At 47.7% G+C, this 23,534-nt stretch overlaps 1 protein-coding gene across 4 annotated transcripts in view; it reads left to right on the plus strand.

The window, feature by feature from the left end:
* The first annotated feature begins 1,656 nt into the window (after positions 1-1,656).
* The window catches only part of scny (ubiquitin specific peptidase 36), a 34,597-nt gene continuing 12,719 nt past the window's right edge, over positions 1,657-23,534 (plus strand). For 3 of the 4 annotated variants that reach the window (XM_037431444.2, XM_037431447.2, XM_037431448.2), the window contains exons 1-10: positions 1,657-1,764; positions 5,761-5,960; positions 6,547-6,715; positions 7,412-7,708; positions 10,040-10,150; positions 16,782-16,893; positions 17,410-17,477; positions 19,912-19,982; positions 22,261-22,421; positions 23,439-23,532. In XM_037431444.2, the coding sequence (XP_037287341.2) occupies positions 5,880-5,960; positions 6,547-6,715; positions 7,412-7,708; positions 10,040-10,150; positions 16,782-16,893; positions 17,410-17,477; positions 19,912-19,982; positions 22,261-22,421; positions 23,439-23,532 (1,164 nt within the window). In that variant the 5' untranslated portion in view covers positions 1,657-1,764; positions 5,761-5,879. Of the gene's footprint in view, positions 1,765-3,542; positions 3,646-5,760; positions 5,961-6,546; positions 6,716-7,411; positions 7,709-10,039; positions 10,151-16,781; positions 16,894-17,409; positions 17,478-19,911; positions 19,983-22,260; positions 22,422-23,438; positions 23,533-23,534 lie in introns of those variants that run through there. The other variant, XM_037431446.2, reaches the window with a different exon arrangement.

Raw genomic sequence — 23,534 nt, forward strand, 5'->3', positions numbered from 1 at the left:
AGGCCCGTATACTTGGCTTCTGGGTCCAAAGCAATGGCAAAGCCAGTCACACGATAACCACCTTAAAGACTACGGTTAAACAGATAGCTAGAATGATCCGTCGCATCACTTATCATAAAAAAGGCATGAAAGAAAAGGATACTCTCCGGCTTGTCCAGGCCTTAGTTTTGAGCAGAGTGACGTATGGCCTACCGTACCACTCACTCGACAGAAGTGAGGAGAGCCAGGTGGATGTGCTCATTAGAAGCGCTTTTAAGGCAGCACTTGGTCTACCCACCAGCACACCGACCGAGCGGCTCCTAGCTCTCGGTATACATAACACTTATGCTGAGCTCAGTGCCGCAGTCCTCATGTCTCAGAGGAATCGTCTAAGTGAAACTTCAGCAGGCAGGGCGATACTCACTAGAATAGGAATTTCGCCCCACCCACAGCACATTGATGAGGAGCTGGTCGACGTAGCCCAAGAGGTTCGCAGGCGAATCTCAATCGCACCGGTGCCCAAAAATATGCATCACGACTTTCACGCTGAGCGACGTACTGCGAGGGTAAACTGGCTTCGAAAGCAATTCGGCTCAGCTTCCAATGTCGCGTACGTCGATGCGGCCAGTTTCGATTGGCAGAGACACATAATTACTGTTGTCGATAACAACATGACGCTGCTAACGAGTGCCTCCGTACGCACGACCTCGGCTACAAAGGCGGAGACGATGGCCATAGCCTTAGCCTTAAGGTTTCAGGAGCGTAGAGGGGAGCCATCAGTTATTTTATCCGACTCCCAGGAAGCCTGCCGGCTCTTTTTAAGGGGCCGCCTTCCAGCAATGGGGCTGAGGCTGCTAGGATCCAAACTCACTCACCACCATCGCTTGATCTGGTGCCCGGGACACGCAGGTCTCGAAGGCAATGAAAGGGCGGACGCTCTAGCTCGTGCGTTTTGTAACCGAGCGGAGAATCCATCTCTTTCATTGACCATGCCAATTTTACCTAGGGAGATTCTAGCTCACCAGCGCTTCACGCGTCAAAAATGTGGAACACCTCACAGATCCCTTAATGGGGAAGAGGCCACTGACCTTAGAAAAATTCAAACGGATGTATTTCCGCACCTACTGAAGTTACACGCGATACATCCAACTCTTTACCCGGCTGTATGTCCGTGGTGCGGCGGAAGACCGACTCTCTACCACATATCGTGGGGGTGCGATCGTAAACCAAGCGACATAACCAATTTTCTCGGCGAACCTCTAACACCTAGTATGGAGCAGTGGGAGGCACACCTCGCTAGCTCGGACCCAGGAGTGCAGCTCGCACTACTGGATCAAGTCCGGCGGGCGGCTAAGGCCAGTGGAGCCCTGGACGTAGGGCCCCAACCATAAAGGCTCTAAAACGCCCCTCTCCCTTTCCCCTTCAATAAAGTTTTACTCTCTCTCTTTACGTCAAGTTTATAAGTTATTTGCTGACATTATTTCATAGTGCTGTAGTGTTCCGTAAACCGGACTGAACTCGTGGTTTGTTCTGGCGCGAACGCAACTCGCCTAAAGCAATCTTCGCGCCAAACAAACCTTACTGCTGGTAGCGCCATCTCTGGAGCGCTAATCGACACACTTTATTGTCCTAGGTGGCGCGCCGGTCTTTTGTGTTTCGGCCAGTTCCTGAGCGTACCGACTGGCCCCCTTTATAAAAAAAAAATATCGTAGTGGTCACCGATTGTGTGTAGTGACGCCGGCGACGGATACTTGTTGGCCATGACACAGCACGCGGCTGTCACAGGTAAGTCTCATACCCATATCGTTCGCAGAAACAACCGATCGCGGTTTGCTGAGCGCCGGTCGGCGGGCAAGCGCAGCTGACGATAGGCGAAACCTAGGCCTAAAATGCTCGCCTAGTTGAGCCGCACGGCGCGGACGCAATGATTTTTCGCCGTCGCTCGGCGCGTTTGTTGGGATGCCGTCTCCACCATCGGTGCTTCGAGGACGCTGGAAGTGGCCGAAGGTCGACGCGCAGCCCAGAAACGCTTCGTGTGCGAGCTTACACGTGTTTTTTGGATGAGGAGCACGGCACTTAGACGAGTGTGTCGGGCGGCCGGCAGCGCTAGTGTAGGTGACCGGGCGCCCAGCTCGGCTTCGCGCGCAACTGCTTCGAAGTGCGCCGCCGGACGTCGTCCCATGTGGCCTCGCAGGCCGGTGCGCTAGGCCTATTTTGACGTGTACCTCGAGTCCAGGCGCTTCGCATTTTTTTTTTTCACCTCGCAGACAACCAGCTTTACGATCTTAGGCGGACTCGTTTGGGGTCCCCGTCACTCAAAAAAACGCGACGCAACAACCCCCTGTTGTTTACGGCAACGGCAGCGCTGATGTGTAGTCGCTACACTAGCGTGCCGCGTCATTAAAATCTACCGACGGTTATGATATAAACCCGAAAACTACGAGCTAGGCAGTCACGTAGCTCTGCGACACGTTTTCAACGTTGCCGAGGCCGTTCCAGTACTCTCAGACCAATGCTTGCGACGGTTTAACCAGCTAAATGTGCAGGCTTTTTGATTAAAGAGCGCGTGATTAAGCGTGGTTATCAAATCGCGCTTGGTCGTTCCCGGCATCGTTAGCTAATGCGCGTTCCATTTTGTGCTTGAGAACCTTTCTCTGAGGATTCCACCGAAAGAAAGGCAGACGCGTACGCATTTGGGAGCTCCACACGCGACGACCGATGTTTGATCGCGTAGTAACCAGCCGAATTGATTGCCAGACATGTCGCCATTGCCGTCTTCGTATTCTTGTTCCCCTTTTTTGCGAAATCTGCTCCCGTTTATTTCGTTTGCGGGGCCATTTTTTGAGGCGGAGTTTTTCTGATACCCGCCTTTTTTTTTTTTTTTGGACTGTTATATCTTTCGATATCGAAGATCTGAAGGACGCTTCCGCTGATTTTCCTTGGAATTGAAGCCTGTACTCGCATCTATCTTATCGCTAAGCGCATTCCGCTTGAGCTACGGATAAGTTGACCCACACAACCAACTTCACGCTATTGCCACGGATTAACTTTTCTTTTACGATCCGTTTTGGAAAAGAAATTGCCATATCTGTTGGGACAGCTACAAGATCGACCGGCCGGCGTAGACGTAAAAAATAAATAGGACAGAAACGCGCACCGCACGAAGGAGAGAAAAAAAAAAACAATAAAATCGATCGGCGATGCGAAGACGTCGGTTGCGTCTCAAAGCCCGCCTATTTTAAATTCACGTGACTTGAATGCGCCACCCCCCCCCCCCCCCCCCTTTTTTTTTTGTTTCGTAGAGTCACGCTGGCTTTCACAACTGGTTTGTACGTCGCACAACGTCGGAAGCAGTATTGTCTCCCTGTTAATGTTTCGTCGAGACGTTGTTTCTTTAGCGCCCGTACCATTTGCCAGTGCGACCACTTCGTTTTCATTAGGTTCCTTCGATAGCTTCTTCCACGCTGGCGTGTTTTTGCGTTCGCCGCGAAGCAAGTACAAAAGTGAGACATCTTAAAAAGTTGTGCGCGTGTCTCGTTGCGCGATTCATTCGCGCCTCCTGCGAAAGCTTTAACTATTACTCAGTGCTAATCACGGGATAATGGGAAGCGTGGATGATAACCTTCTGAGGCCCCCTCGCCCATCACCACCAGTGCTTCGATGTAGGTGAGTGCTTGTTTGAAGAGGCCGCAGATGCGTTGCTGTTTTTGGGCTCCTGCGGCAAGCGTGCTGGCGAGTCGGGTGTGTTGCTTGTCAGCGTTGGCGCCGGTCCAAGCCAAGGGGGGAATCGCGAAATCTCGGCGCACTGGAAATCGCCATTCGCCGCGCCTGCTTACCACCATGTTGAAAGAACGAAAAAGAAAAACAACGCGAAATTCTGAAGGAAACGTGCCCTTCTTGTTGATTGAGCCTTGGTGTTGGAAGTCTACGAATATTTTCGTGGAACGCAAAACTAAGCAATGTCTTGTTCGTAAAACTCAATCCTCTAAGCTCTATTCGCAGCAAGGTTCGTGAAACTGAACATTTTCGGTAACTTCATCATGTCTGCTTGTTATTTACAACGTTTTTTAATAATTTTGAAACTAGTTTTTCTGTGGTGGGGGGGGGGGGGGGTGTTTAGATCAAGTAATGGCGGCTAGTCACTTGCTGCGAAGGGAGCGTTGAAGTGTGCTTCGTCAACATGCATAACTGACAAGTCCCAGCACGTGTGACTCGGCCCACTTTGAAGGATGACAGATGCCGCCATTAGTTGGGTGAATAATGAAGCATAGAGAAGCACACTTGTGAATTGTGAGAATGGTCTATCGGGAGCGAAAAGCAATGCTGGCCTGAGACGAAGCCAAGGAAACTCCGGTGTTGTCCCATGCGCGGAACGGTATTCGTGAGTTCTTGGGGTGCCGTTTCGTGCACCGTGAAGTTCTGCCATATTCTCGGACGTCGGGGAGGCTCCCGATTTTGAGCGGCCCTGTTGGCCAATCGCAGTGAAGCAGATGACTAATTTAACACTGTCTAAATTGGCTTCCGTGGCAAACTTCACAGAACGTCTACTGAATGGACTTGATGTCTATTCGTACGCCTGTGGCATTGCCTACATTTGTCGGGAACTCTCGGGCACCTAACAACCACCACCACCGATATGTATTAAGGTGCCCACCTAATCTGACCAGTCCTCTGAATACGGAAGTGCACATTCCTTCATGTAGTGCAGCATGACTTCGTGTTGAAAGACCTGTGCTCGCCAGTAGTTCATGGTGTGTTTGTAATGATTGGGAATACGTTTCTAAATGTCGACAACTGTCCACTCAAGCTATCTTTTAATTAGATAACACGGGCTAGCAGCACGCGCAGCAAGCCTGAGTAAGTTAGATGTGGGTACTGTTAGCTTACCCAGGCCAGCACCCGCAGCACAGCTCAGAGCAGCGATCATTGGAGTGGCAGTCCTCCCTGAAAGAGTGCGAGTTCGACGCTTGTATTTAGCGGGCCTTGCTCTTGTTGTACAAGATTGTAGGCCGTTCACAGGCTTCTGCTTCTGTGACTGACATCGGATCTTGACTGGTGTTTTAAGTGGTTGTCAATGAAAAGGGAAAAGAAGCTTTATGGAGCTCAGTCTCTATCTAGTCATGCTGTTCAAATGTTACTGTGTTCAACTGGCCCACCTTACCTACTTTTCAGACAAAGCGTTTACTGTATTACAAGTGTCAGTGAAATTGTCAGTCTGAACACACACACAACAACAAAAAAAAAACAATGTCTGAAAATGCAAACAAACACAGCCTGAAAAACTGTGCTGGTCACATCCATATTTGTGTGCGCAGTTTCCCAATGACTAATGCTTGCATGATGATGAGCTTGTCGGCAAACAGGTATTTCTGGTATAGCAGTCGGGTCCTTCGTCAGGGCAACTTGTCGTTTCTCATGGCTACATTTCATTGCTGCCTAAATGTGAGCTCGTAACGGGCTTTGTTGCCTGTAGCAACTGAAGTGTTTTGCCGCTAAGTACTAGGTGGATAACGGTCCAACTTTGCCGCCCAGAAAGGAAACACTTAGGAGGGAGCATTGCGCAATGAAATCAAAAGTCAAAGAAAAGGGATAGGTCAGGTGCCCCCAATTTTTTTTGATAGGGCGAAGGCTTACCCACTAGCTCGTGCTGTCGTTTTAACGTATCTTTCTGTGTTCGTTGAGGTATGACAATTCATTTCCCCTTTCACATTCTCTTGGTTTCAGTGGCCCAGACATTGGGGAGGAGTCTAGTCAGCACCTCTTGTATTCTCTTCGTTTCAGTGGCCCAGACATTGGGGAGGAGTCTAGTCAGCACCTCTTGTAGGTTCTAAGAATTCACCGTGCCACCCCCATCCTGCCTTCCCTGCTTGGCGGCGACGCCACGAGCACCCGTGGGAAAGATGCCGCAAGAAAGTTTGAAGATGATCAGCAACTCCATCAGCATGGGGCTCGGCCGTAGTCCGCTCGGCCTCAATCAACAGGTGTGCGCTGCATGAACATATTGCGATGAAAGTGTTGCTGTGGAAGAACTTGCTGCTCGGACGGAATGAATGTTTGCTATTGTAGCATGTTAATATGTTAATGCGACTGATAAAATGTGATTCTGATGATAACATAAAGAACAAGACATGTTAGCAAATGTAATATAAACTCGGGACATGACCTAGTAATGTAACATGTTAACGTGACAACGCATCTGCTAGGGACTGACATGGCATGTCATGATAACATAAATATGTAACATGACACAGCATTAACATGGAAGTTAAAATACACACCATTAACTTTGGAGTGACATAACGTGTCATAACACAAGTTATTATCATGCCATAACATAAACTGCAGACATATCATGATGACATAACAACACAATAACTTGGAACATAAATGACATGCTATTGTCTTGGACTTGGCACTAACTTGGGGCATCACAAGATCACTCAGCATGTTACTGTAACATGTCGACACAACGTGTTATCATACTGGAAAGGCAGGAATCTTTGTTTGTTTGTTAAAGTCGATGTGTGCTGTGCTCCTCCCCGGAATAATGCCATGTCACTGCTGCAGGTTGCTGGTGGCTCGCGTTCGTCGGTGCTTCTGTCCCGCGTCGACTTTGAGCCAGGTGACAGTGGGGGAAAGCACTCCACTGAGGCGCTGAGGGCAAAGTACGCACCCCTGTCGCCATCGCCGGTGCACAACGGACAGCTGAGCAAGAACAACTCCCTACACAAGATAGGTAAGCGTGACAGGGTTTGCTAATTAACGAAAGATTGCTTCCAACGTTTCACAAGCCAAGGCTACAACATATGGCTGTTGGGTATGCTGCACCATGGCGATATTACGACAGTGTTGTAGCGCGAGAACGCCCGGCACATTGATTTAGACGTGTGCCATGGAGCCCTGCGCGCTCAAAATTGAACCGGAATGGCCCACTGTGCCATGCCTTGTAACCATATTGTGCATTTGACAACTAAAGGCATAATATTTTTAGTGTGAATGCTTGTTACAACAACGGTGGTAAGACGCCTTGCAAGTTTGGTCAGCAAAATGTGTAAGTCTGCATGTCTTGCCTTGAGTTTCGTTGTCATAAATGTGGCCTGTGCGAATGGCTCTTGCTGCATGCCTTCGGAACCTTTTGTGAAGTCTATGATATGGAAGCAGACGCTGAGCTATTCAGCATTTCCTAACGATAACTGTATAAATAATGGGTTATGTTTATTTACAAGGTGCAGTGCATCTCCATTATTACGCAGTCTAAGAACAAAAAAAATTACATGGGTGGTGACATTGTTAAACATTTTCTTGCTCTGGATGCATCTTGTGCAAGAGGTCTCTTTAGCTTCCATAGTGCTGCACCTGATGTGCAGAAGAGAGCAAAACTTTTAGCACCCATGTTAAAGACGTGTTTCTTCATGTTGGTGAATTGCACCAGGGGGCAAGACGATGGTGAACGGTGCAGCCCTGACAAACGGGTTGGGCGGCGGCAGTGACGCCGGGAACAAGGCGGTGCGTCGGGACGACGGGTACGGCGAAGACGGCATCCCCGAGCCCCGGGTGCGCCTCCACTCCTCGGACTCCGTCTGGCTGGACTGGCGGGAGCAGCGGCGCATCGGTGCTGGCCTCGTGAACATGGGCAACACCTGCTTCATGAACACGGTCATCCAGTGCCTGACCTACTGCCCGCCCCTGGCCAACTACCTCCTGCACCAGGACGACCACTGCGCCAAGTGTGAGTGCACACCGGTTGTGGTACTTGCTGCGCGAGTGGCGTACCGGGTTGTACTGGCTTCACCACGAGGGAAGTGTGGGCCTTAACTGACTCAAACAAAAGCTTGTTGATTCGACTGTATTTAATTTCTTGAGGGGGCAGACTGGTCTTTGGGACCAAGAAGTGACAAAATAATTAATTTTTTAAAATTGACATATTTGGTTTCGGCAAGTATTTTTCTATCTCTTTGCAAAGTTTCACACACCAGGAAGTGGTACTTTTTGTGATGTCATTCTAACAGTCCAGATTCTTGGTGCTGTAAACATGCAGAACCTGCAAAAATGGATAACCGACTTTGAGGCTTCTTTATAATTCGCTGGCACCTGAGTTAGAAGCTCTGCTACGAATTTATGAGCACCTTTATGAGGATCGCAAAACATGCACACCATGATTGTCCCTTTTTGAAAAAGCTGTGTGTATTCAGTTTTTTTTTTTTTCATTTTCTCCTAAAAAAGTAAATTTATGACTGTTCAGTTTTGAGGCCTCAATATCCCTGCAGCTAGGGAGGTGCAATAATAATTTTTTTTTTTTTTGCAATGGAAACCTGTATGTGTATAGAATGCAAGTATGGGAGCACAATTTAGAGCACAAGTCTTTTTAATCAATTACTCATCAAAATTGTTACACAATTCCAACTGCTTTTGAAAATGGATAGTTCATTTTGTTGTAAAATAACCAAGGAAGGCCTAAAAACAAAAAATCTACTATAATTGCAATCTATAGTCATTAGTCTATGTTGGCACTTGTTGCACAAATGCAATTAAGCGCTTGTTTTTCTATGGCGGCCTTAAAAATAGGGGGTGAATATAAGTTATCTCAGGAACAAGATGATTTGCAGGAAAACAAATGAAATATTTGAAATAAGCAGAAAAAACTGCATAAACCTGTGCAGTTTGATCAAGATCGCTGAAGCAATAAACAAAATGTCTAAGACCAGTCTGCCCTCTTAAATCTTGCGCTGTGGTCGCATTGTGAAATAAGCTGATGCAAAATTAGTAAAGCATCTAGGTAGTCGTCAAGAAAGTGACAGTGTATTGATCTAATACACATTTCTTTGTTTTCAAGATACATTTTATAATTCGGACTTCTGTTAAAAGGGGTACTGACCCAAAAATTCACGGGCGAGATAGCCTGTGGAATCGATTCTCGTGAGCATGCCCATATCATCTGCAAAATATCACCAGCGAATATAGCTTGGGAGGTATTTTACAGCAATTTTGAAATTTGAAGGTATTGACAGCATCTAAAAAGACCTCTTCACATCCCTCACATCACCACGCCGCAGTCAATTAAAACAGGTTATGATGACGTCGTAGGTGCCATTTTCTTTTGACGCACTTGTTCCATCAGTCTATACTGGCCGCAGCGCACTAGTTCAAAGTTTTGTGTTTGTTACACTGCACTCCCGTTTCCTATTGGAAAAGAATTCTCTATGCAGACCGTGTGGAAAAGTGCGTCGCAGCTCTGCGGGCTGACATGGTCGGTAGCTGCACGCACGAAGTGGTCATAGTTGCACCCGGTGACTTCTCATTTTTGGAGCTCTTTCAAACCAAAACAGGTTGATATTGAGGGGCTTGTAAATAATTATCTGTCCTGTGTTGTAGCAAACAATGTGTCGTGTTACGACTAACAGGTCCCCTGCAATACATTGCAGGAAAAAAACGCGAGGCTACAGTTTTTGTGTCGGTATTGCTTTAATCTAAACATCTCTTCCAGTCCCGTGAAATCCGAATCAATGAGCTTTTACTGTGCCAGGCCATGTGGCAGCCGTGGTCCTAATGCAGCAGATTTCCGATTTTTGTCACTTTCGTTTCTTTCTCTCTCTTTCAACAAAGTCTGAACGACATACTGTCATTCAGTGTAGTGACCATGGCTAATTGATTGTCAAGTTGTTTTGGTGTTTTACTAAAGGAAAGGAGGGTATCTCGAACTTGCACCCGGTGGTCTGGGTACCCATATAGTGAAATCTCAGAGTTGATGATAGAACTATCATTTATAATGAAGTAAATATGAAGGATAGTCATGCCGTCATAAGTGTTACGAATGCGCTGTTACGAGGTTTTCTGTATAATGAACTTAGTTGCGTGTCAGGTGCGATTTCATAGTGTAGTTGACCTGTCCTTTCCATCCTCTCGTTCTCGCCCCACCCTGCAACGCAGTGCTTCTCTTCTAACATCAAACCACTATTTCTCCTCATTTACTATAATGCAGTCATTCAGTTGTGAATCAATAGGCTTTTTTTTTTTTTCACTTTCGTACTATTGACCGTCTGCACCTTTCATGTTCGTGCAGGCAAGACGCTGAACTTCTGCATGATGTGTGAGCTCCAGAGGCACATGAAGCGTGCCCTGGAGAAATCTGGCGACGTCATCAAGCCCCTGTACATATACCAGCGGCTCAAAGGTATGTTGCAGGACGCTCTGCCATTTCACCGACTTGGCGATCGCTCTCTGTAGTTGTCAACAGAGTAAACATTGCCAGCCTGTGATCAATGACAGAGCGAACGCTCTGGTGCTCTGCAATCACAGTCTTTTTGATTTGCTAGCTTTGTAATTGCAGACTCGGTAATCACTGGCCTTGGGGTCGTTTACTTTGCAGTCTCTGCAATTGTTGGCTTTGTAATGGCTGTCTTGGAAATAACCGACTTTGTGATCGCTGACTTTTTATAATCTAGCAATCATGGGCTTTGTGGTCACCGACTTGGTCATCACCATCAATGCTGAGAGAAGGGGGGGGGGGGGGGGGACTGCAAGTGGTTCTGCAAGTGTAGCAGTTGGTGAATGGGCTGTCCCAATGCTTGTGGAGCTAGTTTCAACCATCATCTCCATCCACTTGCCAACTTCTTGAATGCAAAGTTATACAGTGAAAGCTTGTTAATTCACACCTCGTTAATTCGAAATTTCAGATAATTCAAAATAATAGCCACAGTTCGGTTTGCAGTGCGTAAGAGAACATGTGTAAAGCGATTCATTAGTTTGAACAGAAATTGCTGCGTTTACGGATAATTCGAAGCGCGCACCGCCAATCGTCATTGTCGTCAAACACTAGTGGAAGCTTTTACGGCTGAACGATAGGTAGCACGACCGGTTTTTTTTTTTTCAAGTTTTAAGAAGCCTCTGAGCAAAGGGTCGCAAAGTATGGCATCCATAATCAGGAGAGCAATTTTTTTTTTTTTTTTCTGTCGCCCACCTCCTATTTCTGCGCCACTTGTATGCGCGGTACGCTGAGGGTTCAGCAGGTCGGCGGAGTAGTCTTAGCAGTCCTAGTCCGCACTCAGCAGCATCACTTTGTTCCTCGAGCACGTTCGTTCACGCCGTCAAGCTGTCTTATTCCGCATTGAAGTTGCAAGATGCCGTGGGGAAACTGCTGCGCGAAGACTGTCAAAGAGAAGGGAAAGATTTTGCGAGAGGTTGACCAAGGGAAGTCGAGCAAATATGAAATTTTGAGGAAGCACGGCATACCTCTGAGCACCTTGTCAACCTACATACAGAACAGGACGGCCATTGAAAACCACTATGAAGCTGGGGATTCTGGTGCCAGTTGAAAAAGGCCAAGAACAGCGAAATTCCCGGAACTGGAGCCAGCTTTGATTATCTGGGTTAAAGAAATGAGAGCGCAGAGTATAGCATTGAGCGGCTCTATTATCATGGCCTGGGCAGCCGATTTCGTCCTGCGCTTGGACATTGAAGACTTTGTCGTCTCCAAGGAATGGCTTCATCGTTTCAGGATACGGCACAATCTCGTATTCCGCACATTATCCAGCGAGGCGAAGGAAATGGACGTCAAAACATGCGCTGCTTAGAGAAGCGACACCCTGCAGCAATACTTCTACTCTCCACAGGATGTGTTTAACGCTGATGAGACAGTGTTTTCAAGTTGCAGCGGACAAGACTATCACTTACTAGGGAGACAGCTGTGCCAGCGGCAAGAGTGGCAAAGAGCGTGTCACTCTTCTGGTCGCCGCAAATATGATCAGTACAGAAAATGTCCCCCTTTTTGTGATTGGCAAAGCACTCAAGCCACGGTGCTTCAAGAACATTCGGTCACTCCTGACAGAGTATGCCGCAAACAAAAAAGCCTGGATGACAGGTGACATATTCAGGAAGGGGCTACTGAAATTCGACAGCCGAATGGAACTGGGTGGCAGACGCGTTCTTCTTGTCGTTGACAACTGTACAACGCAAAACGTCGACGTTGAGCTGAGAGCAACAAAGTTGGTGTTCCTTCCAGCATGCACAACTGCGGCAATACAGCCAATGGACCAGGGTCTGATAATGAACATAAAGTGCTTTTATTGGCATCACATGCTGGAGAGAACGATTTTGTGTGCGGGCGGCAGAAAGGACTTCGGCATTACGCTGCTCACTGCCATGCACATGTTGATGCGCGCATGGGAACAGGTGACCGCGACCACATTCGCCAACTGTTTCTGCCACAGTGGATTTGCAGCTGGAAGTGCGCAGGATAGTTGCGATGTCGGCGTGGACGGGGTTGAGGAGCTCACGCCAGTGGCACTGCGCGACACTCTTCAGGGTGTACATTTTTACGATTACAGTATTTACTCGATTCTACCGCGCCTTGATTGTAACGCGCACTCGGTTTTCACGACAAAAAAAAAGTAAGACATCGATTGCAACGCGCACCAATTTTTCTCGTTGGCCCGCACGATCACACTACTCGGGAAAACGACTCCTTTCGGGAGCGTCTTCTGTTTAAATATGAGTTACAGGGGAAGCTTGTGCCAATTTGACGTGCAATGGAGCATTGCCATCACTCTTGTTTTACCGTGGCCTGATGTCAGCATGGAACTTCGCCCCCTTCTTCTCGACGGTTGTGGTGCCAGGCATGTCGAAGTAAAGAGGCGTCTGATCGGCATTCCCGATTTGCCCAAGCAGGTAGGCGTTGTTGTGCCGCAAGTTTAGGACGAACCTCTGAAAACTGTGAAGCTTTTCTTCGTACTCCTCCGGCAAGTTTTGGCGCATGCCTGTTCGCTTTCGAAGGAAAAATCCTTTCCTCTTCGTAAAGTTAGTTAGCCAGCACCTGCTCGCTTTGAACTGGCTACGCGTTAGCCCTTTTTCTAAAGCTAACTGCATAGCCCGCACTTAGAGCAGTTCTGTCGTCACGGGCCGCTGTGCCGCTCGCTGCTCAAGCACATACTCGGCGAGCAGCTCTTCAATTTGCGGAAACCGGCCCTGCTGTGGTCCATTGAAGCCTTTGCGTGAATCTTTGCTGTCGACAATCTTCTGCTTTTGTTTCCGCCAGTCCCGCACGCACGTTTCGGGAACTCCGAACGACCGCAATGCGGCCCGATTTCCGTCTGTTTCGGCACATGCGATGACTTTTCTTCTAAAAGCGGCATCGTGGTGCCGCTTTTACACACAGGCAGAAATGGCCGACGCGCCATGCCGAAGCACGTAGGGGGCGGCCACTTTGGAAATGCCGATGGTAATAGAAGGACCGTATTCATTTTTTTTTCGCACTCCATTTTAACGCGCATGCGATTTATGAACTCGCTTAACCGGAAAAAAGATGCGTGTTAGATTCGAGTAATTACGGTATGTTAAACTTGGCACCGGTGCAACGGTGTGCCCTGACTGATGAGGACATTATCGCTCAAGTAGCCAATGTGCAGCCTGTTGCTGAAGAGCCAGAAGGTGAGGAAGACGAAGATGATGAAGTGCCTGTGCGCCCGTCAGCATCGGAGGGGATGGAGGCACTTAAGGGGAGACGCTCCTCGAAAGCACTTTTTTTTTGTTATTCAACTTAGAGCTTCAGAAATTGGACCACTGATGCAGTTTTTCCTCCTGATTCCAAATCTGTAATCAGTTTTTACATAAGTGCAATAGTTTGGGAGTTGTGTTTCAAGTAATGGTGAAACTTGATAAGTTTTCCGGGAACTTTCGCGCATACTAAATGTTCATGCAGAGAGTTGTTCAATGGCTCCTTTTGCTCCCTATTAGCCATAGAGTGCCGATATCTAGCTAGAAATTGTGCTCCAACTTTGAAACTATGAAAAAAACATCTGTGTAGCAAACTACCCTTTTTTTTCCACTCGACCACCATTAAATTTATTAATAGATATTTACAGCTGATAGGTTGTGCTGATTCAAGTAGATATCGGCACCCTACGCACTCTCCTCAATGTGTGTGCCAAATTTCGTCGTCGTATGACCATTCTAAGTGCCCGAAACACTTCCCGCAAAAAATGCAAATTGGCCAAAATTGCGAAATGAGAAAAACGCGTTTGAAAGTTTGAAAGTCTGTATTTACAAAAATGAAAAACGCAGTAGCACGAAACTTGTGCTGAACACATACACACATGTCCAGAGGGAATATCAGTTGTCTAAAACTCTCCAGCACCGTAGGTTTTCCCTTCCCGGCTGGTGCGGCAGGACTCCTCCACCCGGGCCCTCTTGGCTGCACTGCGACGGTGTGCCCTCGCCTCAGCGGTTTGACGCACATTCATCTTGTGCATGCGCATGCTGTCTCGGCGGTCGCTGAGGGTAACCAGGGCCTCCGAAGGAAGCACCCCAAGCTCTTCCAGCACCTTTTCAAAGCTCGCGTGGCCCCGGTTGAACCACAGGACTGCAATGGCTGTGGCTGTTTCCACAGCAGTCCGGGAAGCAAACCGGGTCTTTGGACACAGCAGCCATATTTTGCTGTTCAGGGACTCGGCCGCGTTCTGTGTCTTGCCGTGGAGGCACCGGGCAAGCAGCTTCGCATCTGTGAGACGCTTGTAGATTCGGAGGACTGCCAAACCCTGGGCCTTGGTCAGGAGGGGGGTGTGGCACGGTGCAGGCTGGCCCTGCGCCTCAGCACGTCGGTGCTTGCACCACGAGTCTGGGCCTGCAGGACAGAACTTGTGACTTCCAGCACCGTCTGTTGAGCACGAGTGCAAACATGAGGCCCATATGGCAGTGTACATCTTGTGGACATTTCCCCGATTGTTCACAATGGCCACCTGAAAGTAAGTTTGAAGCTTCTGGATGGTGGTCTCCTTCAGCTTCTCCCCTCGTGGAAGTGGCGTTGGCAGCTTCCGCAGGCCGGTGCCCAGACGTTTCGCCACGTGGTTGGTGCACTCCTCTTTTTCAATTGGAGTGTCAGGGTACACGTTGGCATCACAGACCCCGTTGTAGGCCTTGCTGTCTCCATCGCTTAGGAAGATGGTGAACCGCAGGGGTGTCTCATAGTCCACAGTCCTCTGCCAAATGCGCACTGCAGCTTCGGCCTCCATGGCATGCGAAGAACAGTCGCAATTCTTCTCACAAACGGGATGATGAAACGCCTGCCATGTTTCTTCATCGCCTCCCATGTCGTTATGCAAACTGCACGCCAGGCAGAAGTTGGAAAGCACTTCATAGTCCAGGCACAAACCAGTGTCCAAGGACACTACAGTTCCCACACCATTGTGGCTTTTGTGGCCTCTTTTTTGCCATGTGCCGTCAAACATGACTGGCACGTCACTGTTACCAGCCACCTCTTTGGTGACGCTGCGTGCCCTTTGCATGTTTTCACAGACAGCCTTCACTGCCGCACTGTGAATCTTTTTGCCGATAGCATGGAAGGTCTTATGGTGCATAGGGTTTGGCAATCCAACTACTGCACAAAATCGTGAAAGTTGCTCATGCCCGATACCGACGGCACGCGCTGCAAGCACCACTTTCAGGTTCACGGCAAAGGCGTCACGCGAACTCCCGCTGTCGTAGCTTCTGCTTGCACCGCGGCCGCCATCTGACGCGACCCGCTTCGACGAGTACGCGGACGAAAGGATGCTCTCCGAGCACTCCGCATTCTCGCAGTGTAGCTCCAGAAACGCCGAAAGGCCTTTCCGCTTTTTATTCGGTGCCCGAACTGCGAGTTTACTCTCGTGACAAACGGGGCATGCCGCGCCTGCGACGACGGCCGTCAATGCACCCAACTCGCACAGCACTACGCTTTCGGCACGATCGGCATTCGGCCTGACGTCGTTTTCGAATAACGCGATCTTTTTCTGCGATGCACTCACAAAATTCACTGCAGCGTTGATCTCGTCGTCGCAGTTGCCATGGTCGACGTTGCCGTGGTCGATGTTAGGCCTACCGGCCGCTGGCCCGTCGCGGACATTTTCGTTGGCGGTGGCTTTCTTGTACGTCCTCCGCCGCTTCCCTCTGAACTTGTTCTTACTTCTGTATTTCCGATGGTCGGCAACGGCCTTTTTCGGGCTTGCCATCGCACGAAAACAGCGAAAAATAACTCCGGAAAACAGTGAAGCGAACTACGGCAAGAAAACACGGGTGCTGTCAGCCAATGGCGGCCCTGCGTTAGTGGCGCGCGGTTTGAAACGGCGGGAAAAGACTGTTTTTGTTGCTTTTTTTTTAGATTTTTCGTGAACGTACGAGACTTCAAGAACCGGGATCGTGGAGAGTAAGGACAACTCTACACGAGCCAGCGGCCGCAATATGGCGGACAGCTCTCTTCGCGGCACCGCGAGCACGCGAACAGCAGCCCGTTTTGTGTAAATTTCGTGATGCCGCGCGTCACTGCCGCTCACTCAGACGCGTTTTTCACTGACTTCTGATGCTTATTTCGCTGTGATATTTTCAGATGTCAAAATATAATGTATAAAGATGATAAAGCAACAAAAAACAGAAAAGGTGAAATTTGGAAAAAAAACGCGACTTTTCGACCCGCGTCTCCCCTTAATGTGGCGCGTCTCTTCAGCTTTGAAGAGAATTCCTTGTGCCGCGTCCGCGTGCTGGAACAGAGAGCCGTAACTGGTGGCATTCAGGGAATATAAGCAGATGGTCATCACCGACTTTTTTGGCCAATAAATATTTTTCGTGCCCCGACAACCGAAATCCACCCATTTTTGCTCACTTCCATTATTTTTAATTTTGTTTAATTCGAAATTTCTCAGCGCTCTCGTGGAATTCGAATTTACGAGCTTTTACTGTAGTGCTGGAAGCGTAGCGAGGGGTGTTTGTGTGCGATTTGATTCTTGGTGTGTGCACATGCTTGACGTTTTGTTCGTTTTTCTTTTCGTCCTCTTTTTCAGCCATAGCAAAGCACTTTCAGTTCGGGCAACAGGAGGATGCCCACGAGTTCCTCCGTTACGTTGTTGACAACCTTTGGAAGGCGGCGCTGGCCAACTACGACGGTGGCATCAAGTGAGTGTCTCTGTAGTCCTTCCTTTTCCTCCCGCTTATCGTCGCGAAGCAAGATTAGACAGAAGCGCTGACTCCGCTCGCATGGAAGGGGCGAATTTTGCAGCGCCGGTTCTTGCTTCATAGCAGGCTTGCGAGATGGCCCTACAGATGAAAAAAAAAAGCGCCGGAGGAGCGTCGCCGTCTTTCAGCAGAGCGGCGGACGAGGGTTCTCTGTTGTTGCTATAGCAGTGGCACACTCGTGCTTTGCCTCGTCTCTTTGCCCACCCGTTTTATTGTGCCCTGCACACGCACTTCTCCACGCCACTGTTACCGCCAGTCAGCGTATACACTCATGAGAGTAGGTGTTGAATGAATACCGGAGGGAGAGGGCTAAGGGAATGAACTAAACACCCGAATCCGCGTTGCACGATTCATCGCGAGTGAACGTGCTAAGCAGTCACTCAATCTGCATACCTGTCTTATCCGGCTCCATGGTCTTAGCTCCATAGCCTGAATTTTGTTGTCCTCTCCCTACAGGCTGGACCCTGCGAGCAAGGAAACAACTGTTGTCAATGAGATTTTTGGCGGCTACCATCGGAGTCAAGGTGAGTGTACTGCGTGCACATAGCCCGCATATCGTTGGGAAACTGTGGGAGCCGGTCTTGTGTGGTATACTATTCGCATAGCCGAATCCAGCCTCGCAAAATGTTGTTCGCTCGTACTACCTCTGCGCCTGTGTTGCTTGGAAGTAGTCTTTCGTGCTCATGTGGGCTTTTTTTTTTAATATTTGCACAAGCCAGTTTATCATGTGAAGTGGAGATGTAAAGTGTTTTCCACTACACTCAGACCTCGATATAATGAACCTGGATATAATTAATAATTGGTTATAACGAAGTAAATGAAGAAAAGTCTAGCAAGAGTGTTAGCATTTACTTTTATAGCAAGTTTTCGGATATATTGAACATATTTTCGTGTAAAATGAAACTTTGTTGTAACGAGGTTGTGGGGTCTCGAAGTGGAGAAGGCCATGCTCTTGAAACACGGATGGACACTGCAGACACGGTCAGAACGAACCAAACAACACACATTTATGCTACTACTTTTAGAACGACAATATCGTCAGCCGAATGTATATCGATTCTGATCAACCTTACACAGTAATATTACTCGACATACAACAGCATAACACAAGAACACACACATAGCGGCTTCGCCAAAGCTTGACTCGCCACGAGGGCCCACGGGCGACGACCCGCGGTGCTGTCCACTGCAGACTTACCACCAGAAACAACGGTTCGCGCCAATCACCGCCCTCTTTCTCATCTGCCACCACCAAGGCTTGCCGCCAGGCGTCACTGCCGGCGCTACCGTTCCAACCATGGCGATGATGATGGTGGAATACTCTCGCGAGCACAACGCCACCTACCGCTCGATAGTTGTGACCTTTGAAGGCGGCCTCTGCGCGAGACATGTACGCCACAAGGCACAAACAACTTCACAGGGCGTGTTAGCACCCCCCACAGAGTCTACTGCAGTAGAATCTCGATGATACGAATTTGAAGGGAGCGCATGAAATATTCGTATCGGCCCGAATTCGTATGAACCAAGAGCAACTTAAAGCTGATAAAAATGATGAGCAAGAAGTTCATTGACAACTACGCCTTGCCGAAAAAAATCTGTGATCTAACTTTCCTGCCTTCAGAATCTCTTAAGTGCCGCGGTCTCCTTGGTCATGCTGCTACCGCAGCGCGTTCACACTTGACATCAGAGAGAGCGAAACAGGCTAAACTCCTTCGAAATTCACTCGCTTCCCCGCTTAAGCAGCCGGAAAGCCTCGCTGCGAAATCCACACGAATAAAGTCCTGGAGAATTCGCATTGGAGAATTCAAGTGAGAATGCCAGTACGGCCGGAAAACCACGTCTGCGCCCGCCGAAAACGTTCACTTTCGTTCTGCCACTCGTACACACGCCACCCCCCACCGCCTCCATCTCCACTTGAGAATTCATTTCATTTTGCCCGTTTCCTGAGCACTGAAGTTCGTGCTGTTATAATTATGCATACAAGGCCCTGAAAAGAATCAGTTTACACCTTTACTAACGTTATTTCGGAAGACACGTTAGCTTAAATGACACGAGTGGACACAGCGGCGGCGACGGATTCAGCCGACAGTGCAAAAGCAAGACACGTTCGGGCAAGCCGACTCGCTGCTGCTGCACTTTCTTTTACTTACGGTGTTATCGGGGACCGTAATCCAAACCAGGCTCTCAACGACCGCGTCCTTGTCAAGGTTGTGAGCTTTGACATGCCGCTTAACTCTATGGCCGCAGGGGTAGTTCGCAAAAGCGCCGACGCAACCTACCGCCGATGCCTTTGCCGCCATGTCGATTTGCGGCTGGTTGTTGACATCACGTGGTTTGAGAGATAGAGTGATTGAGCAGCCGGTGAAGCCAAAGCCGTGAAGCAAAAAGGCAATACTCTGCTATTGTGTGGCAAGGGAATTCGTCTCGGACCTCTGATATTTTTGTGTCGGCCTCGCGGCGTGTTTTTGCCGCGTTGCGCCGCTGGGATGGAGCGGTAAATCGCACATTTGTATCATCCGCGGTGGCTGAGGAAACCATTCGTATAACACCGAATCACGGTGTATTCATTCAAAAAAATCTTGAAATACGTATCATCGCGAAAATCGCATCAACTGTAATCGTATCATCGATTCTGCTGTATTGCTCCAACCAAAAAGGCAGCTTCATTTACTTGAAGGGTGAGCAGGGGTGCAGAATTCAAGCATGAAACTTATCATCATATGAGGGGCAGTTGTTCCATTTAAACAGGCGATCTGTTTTGAGATATTTATGTTCACTGATACATTGTTGGGGGGGTATGGAATCGAAAAGCAGGAAAATGCACCAAGTTCTGCAATACATTCAAATACCTCTATCCAGTAGGAATGGGAACTCTGTTTCTAATTTGCTTAAGTGGCCTTGAAGTCTGTTGCACAACTGTACTTCTTCCTTTCTTTGTTTGCTTGTCTCGTCTTGCAGTGACTTGCATGAAATGCAAGGAAAAGAGCAACACTTACGACCACTTCATGGATCTCATTCTCGACATCAAGGTGAGTGACCCCACAAGACACCCTCAATGCCTTTTCTTTGTGTGTTTGTGCGTGTATACATACGTACATACATACATACATGCAGAGAGATACGCCGAATTTTGGAGATTCCCACGTTTAAGTGTTGAGTGACCCAGTTGTTGCCCATCTTCACAAACATGCCTACCTCTCCTCCCTTTTTTCCTGTTGTTCTTGATGTCTGTGTTGCACTTGAATCTCTGTTGCCATACTTTGTCACAGTTCCTCTGAGCATGGTGACAAATGGCGTAACCCTAAAAATTATTTTAATGCTCAGCTACATGACAATTTAAAGAAGTATTGACACAAATTAAAATGTTTGAACCTCTGTGCTGAAAGCCCTAAAAAGAGTGTTGTAGCACTGTATTTTTGATGTACTCTTTGATGTATTTTTGATGCCACTAGGGTCGAACTTGCTACAACAAACGGCGCTTCAACGAAATTTCCGCTACAACAAAAAATTCACGATTCCCCGTCCACAGGAGTCGCTGAATAAATATTGTCGCCACAACAAACACTTTTTCTTTGATCGCCCCGCTTCAACAAAATTTTACATTGCAATTCCAGGCTCAGATGCCTATTGCTATGCAGTAAACCCAATCTAACATTTGGATGCATTTTCAGAGCCTGAAAATGCGTCAGCAAAGTCTGAAACGCGCGTTGGCACCACCAGAAACCTCCACTATACCGCCGCTGACCAGCAAGCATGGGCACCGCCATTGCTAGATAGCGATGGCAATGAGACTGCCCTGGTTTTCCCACCGGCTTGCTTTTGAGCCGCAGACGATCTGAAGCTGAAGCCCAGTCGCTCTGTTCATGGTTTCCTTCACGCAGCTGCTGGGTGCAACCGCGGAACGATGCCGTTTCAGATACCGGTGCTTATCATTATGTTCGCGCTTGGCCAGTGTGGTAACTAATCGGAGTGGCTGTTCTTCCGCATTATCAACAAAATCAGCTAGTCGCGAGTGATGGATGATAAGAATGGCATAGAATAATGCATAAGTCGCCGCTCCGCGATACCCTGCCTCCATCTCTGCGTTGTCAGATACTTTTGACGGTGGACAGCTACTGGTGTTAACGTATTCACGCAACTGCTTGGTTCGTTCACAAAAGCGGTTTTGGACATTGTTTCAGCGTGCTTTTCAGCGTGGCCTCGCTTTGCATGGGCGAGAATCGCGTCGCGGCGCTGCTGGGAAAGAATAGAAAGCAGCGGACATTTATTCAATTTCGAAAATGATAGTTCCTTTGTATTGCTAGATCAGGTGAGCTATGTTTTTTTCGATTTCACTACAACAAAATTTTTGCTTCAACGAAATATTTTTCTGCGCCCCGTCAGTTGCTTTGTAGGGGGGTTCGACTGTACTTTAAAATAGGGAAGTGCAAATGTAAAGGCTCATTTTCCTTGTTACATGCAATATTAATCAGAACAGACAAGCAATAACGAGAGGGAAAGTATAGGGGATGCTATTAGAAGTAATTATATTGTAAATGTGAAGAAAGGGGAGTGTCTGTTAATTCTCGTTAATATTGTTTAACTAGCATTTTAAATTGTGGTGTTGGAGTGGCTTTGCACTGACGTGCCAATGCTAGTCTAAAGTCACGAGAAGACTGCAACTTAGATACTAGCCCCAGCTCAAGTCATTTGCTCTCTGTCGTTAGCGGTTCACGTGAACGCGAGTGTATTGTCGTCGAGCAACTCTGACAGCGAGTTCTTCGATTTAGGCTGCATGCGCGAAACAGATTTCGCAAACCCAGTGAACTGTGTTGATTGCCATGGTGCTGGCTTGCACATTTTGAGAGTCAAAATTATTAAAATCAAAATAAAATACTTAGTTACCACGGTGTGGGGAGAGGTTCGATATAGCGCATACCATGGAAACGAAAAATACTTCTTTGAAGTTACATGTTACCAGCTTTCTCCAATTTGATTTCTTGGGTTTGTGTACTAGTATAATGCCTCAGGTTCTGGACCTTTCTTTCTACATTGTGAAAGCTTTAAGGCTTAATGTACAGCTGTCAGTTACAGTGACCAGATGAAAGAGCTATTCGAACACTTTTCTTCTTATTCTTTAGCCTATCTAACTCTAACTTGGAAATTTCCACATTTTAATTGTTAATGTTTTAGCTGTTAATCTTGACGGGCCTGCACTGTTGGGTGAAAGAAATGGCCACATTGTCCGCCTGTTACAGCCCTTAATTGTGAGATACTTTGGATGTCGGCACCTTTTCGCTAGAGCCGGTTTTAATTTCATTGCTCCAGAATGCCTCCAGCCTGGAGACGGCCCTGGAGAAGTTTGTGGAGCCTGAGCTGCTGCAGAACGACAACGCGTACAAGTGTCCGCGGTGCAACGTCAAGGTGATGGCGCAGAAGCGGTTCACGGTCCACCGGGCGCCCAACGTGGCCACCTTCCAGTTGAAGAGGTAGTGGGCAGTCAAGTTTCTCCCTTCAAACTCTCGCGAGGCAAGGAAAAGGGGTACTAATGGCTGCACTCAGTATGACGGACACGGATATAACAAAATAACAGTTATAACGAATTAATTCAAAAATAGTTTTGCAATATACACTCAAACCTCATTGTAACAAAGTTGCATCTTACACGAAAATAAGTTTGCTATAGCTGAAAATTCGCTATAAAGAGTTATTTCTAACACTATACCTACTGCAAGACAATTTCTCGCTTACTTCGGTATAACCGATATTGCGTTATATTCAGTGTCGTTATATCGTGGTTTGAGTGTAGATAGTGCAAGTAATAACCTCTAAAAGAAATTTTTGGGTATAACAAACTTATTTTCTTGTAAGATGCAACTTGTTATAATGAGGTTAATAACGCGAAATTTCAAAAATTTGATGAAATGTTCTTTTCATTGGGCTCAGCGAATGGTACCTGTGAAGTTCTCCATGCGGGAAAACCCCGTTAACTTGAAGCCGTGGAAAAAATCGTGATAAGCGAGATTGTGAGAATAGAGCCCCACTGAACTTGCATAGAACTCGACGAGCTTTCTGTTCTAACCTGCAGCTTGTTTTAATTCTCAGTACGCCAAGTGTCTGGAGAAGTTGTTTTATGTAGCAATGTTACTTTGCCTAATGAATGTTTATTTTCTCATTTAATTCACCATGAAAGTGAAACATGTGCGACTATTATGTGAATAAATACAGTACGTATTGGGAGAGGCTCCGTTCCGTTCAAACACATTTTTAACGAAATTCCAGGCCTTCTGGAATTGAACAAGCTTTTGTTGTATTTAAATACTACTAAATGTTATTGTTTTTACATCTGTATGTGCCTTTCAATCTTTGCGTTTGATCTTCATGGCCCCGGAACATATGGCTGCAAATGATGCTACAACTGACGTGTTTCAAAGTTCATGTAGTACACAGTAAATGCTGCGTGTGAAGGGAAAAAAAAAAGAAAAAATGTGCTCTGTCTCTCCTAGGTTCGATGCCAACCGGATGTTTGGCGGCAAGATCACGAAACATGTGAGCTACCCCGAGCACCTGGAGCTGCGGCCGTACATGTCGGACAAGCACGT

This window comes from Rhipicephalus microplus, chromosome 7 (assembly GCF_043290135.1).
Source record: "Rhipicephalus microplus isolate Deutch F79 chromosome 7, USDA_Rmic, whole genome shotgun sequence".
Taxonomy (NCBI): Eukaryota; Metazoa; Arthropoda; class Arachnida; order Ixodida; family Ixodidae; genus Rhipicephalus; species Rhipicephalus microplus.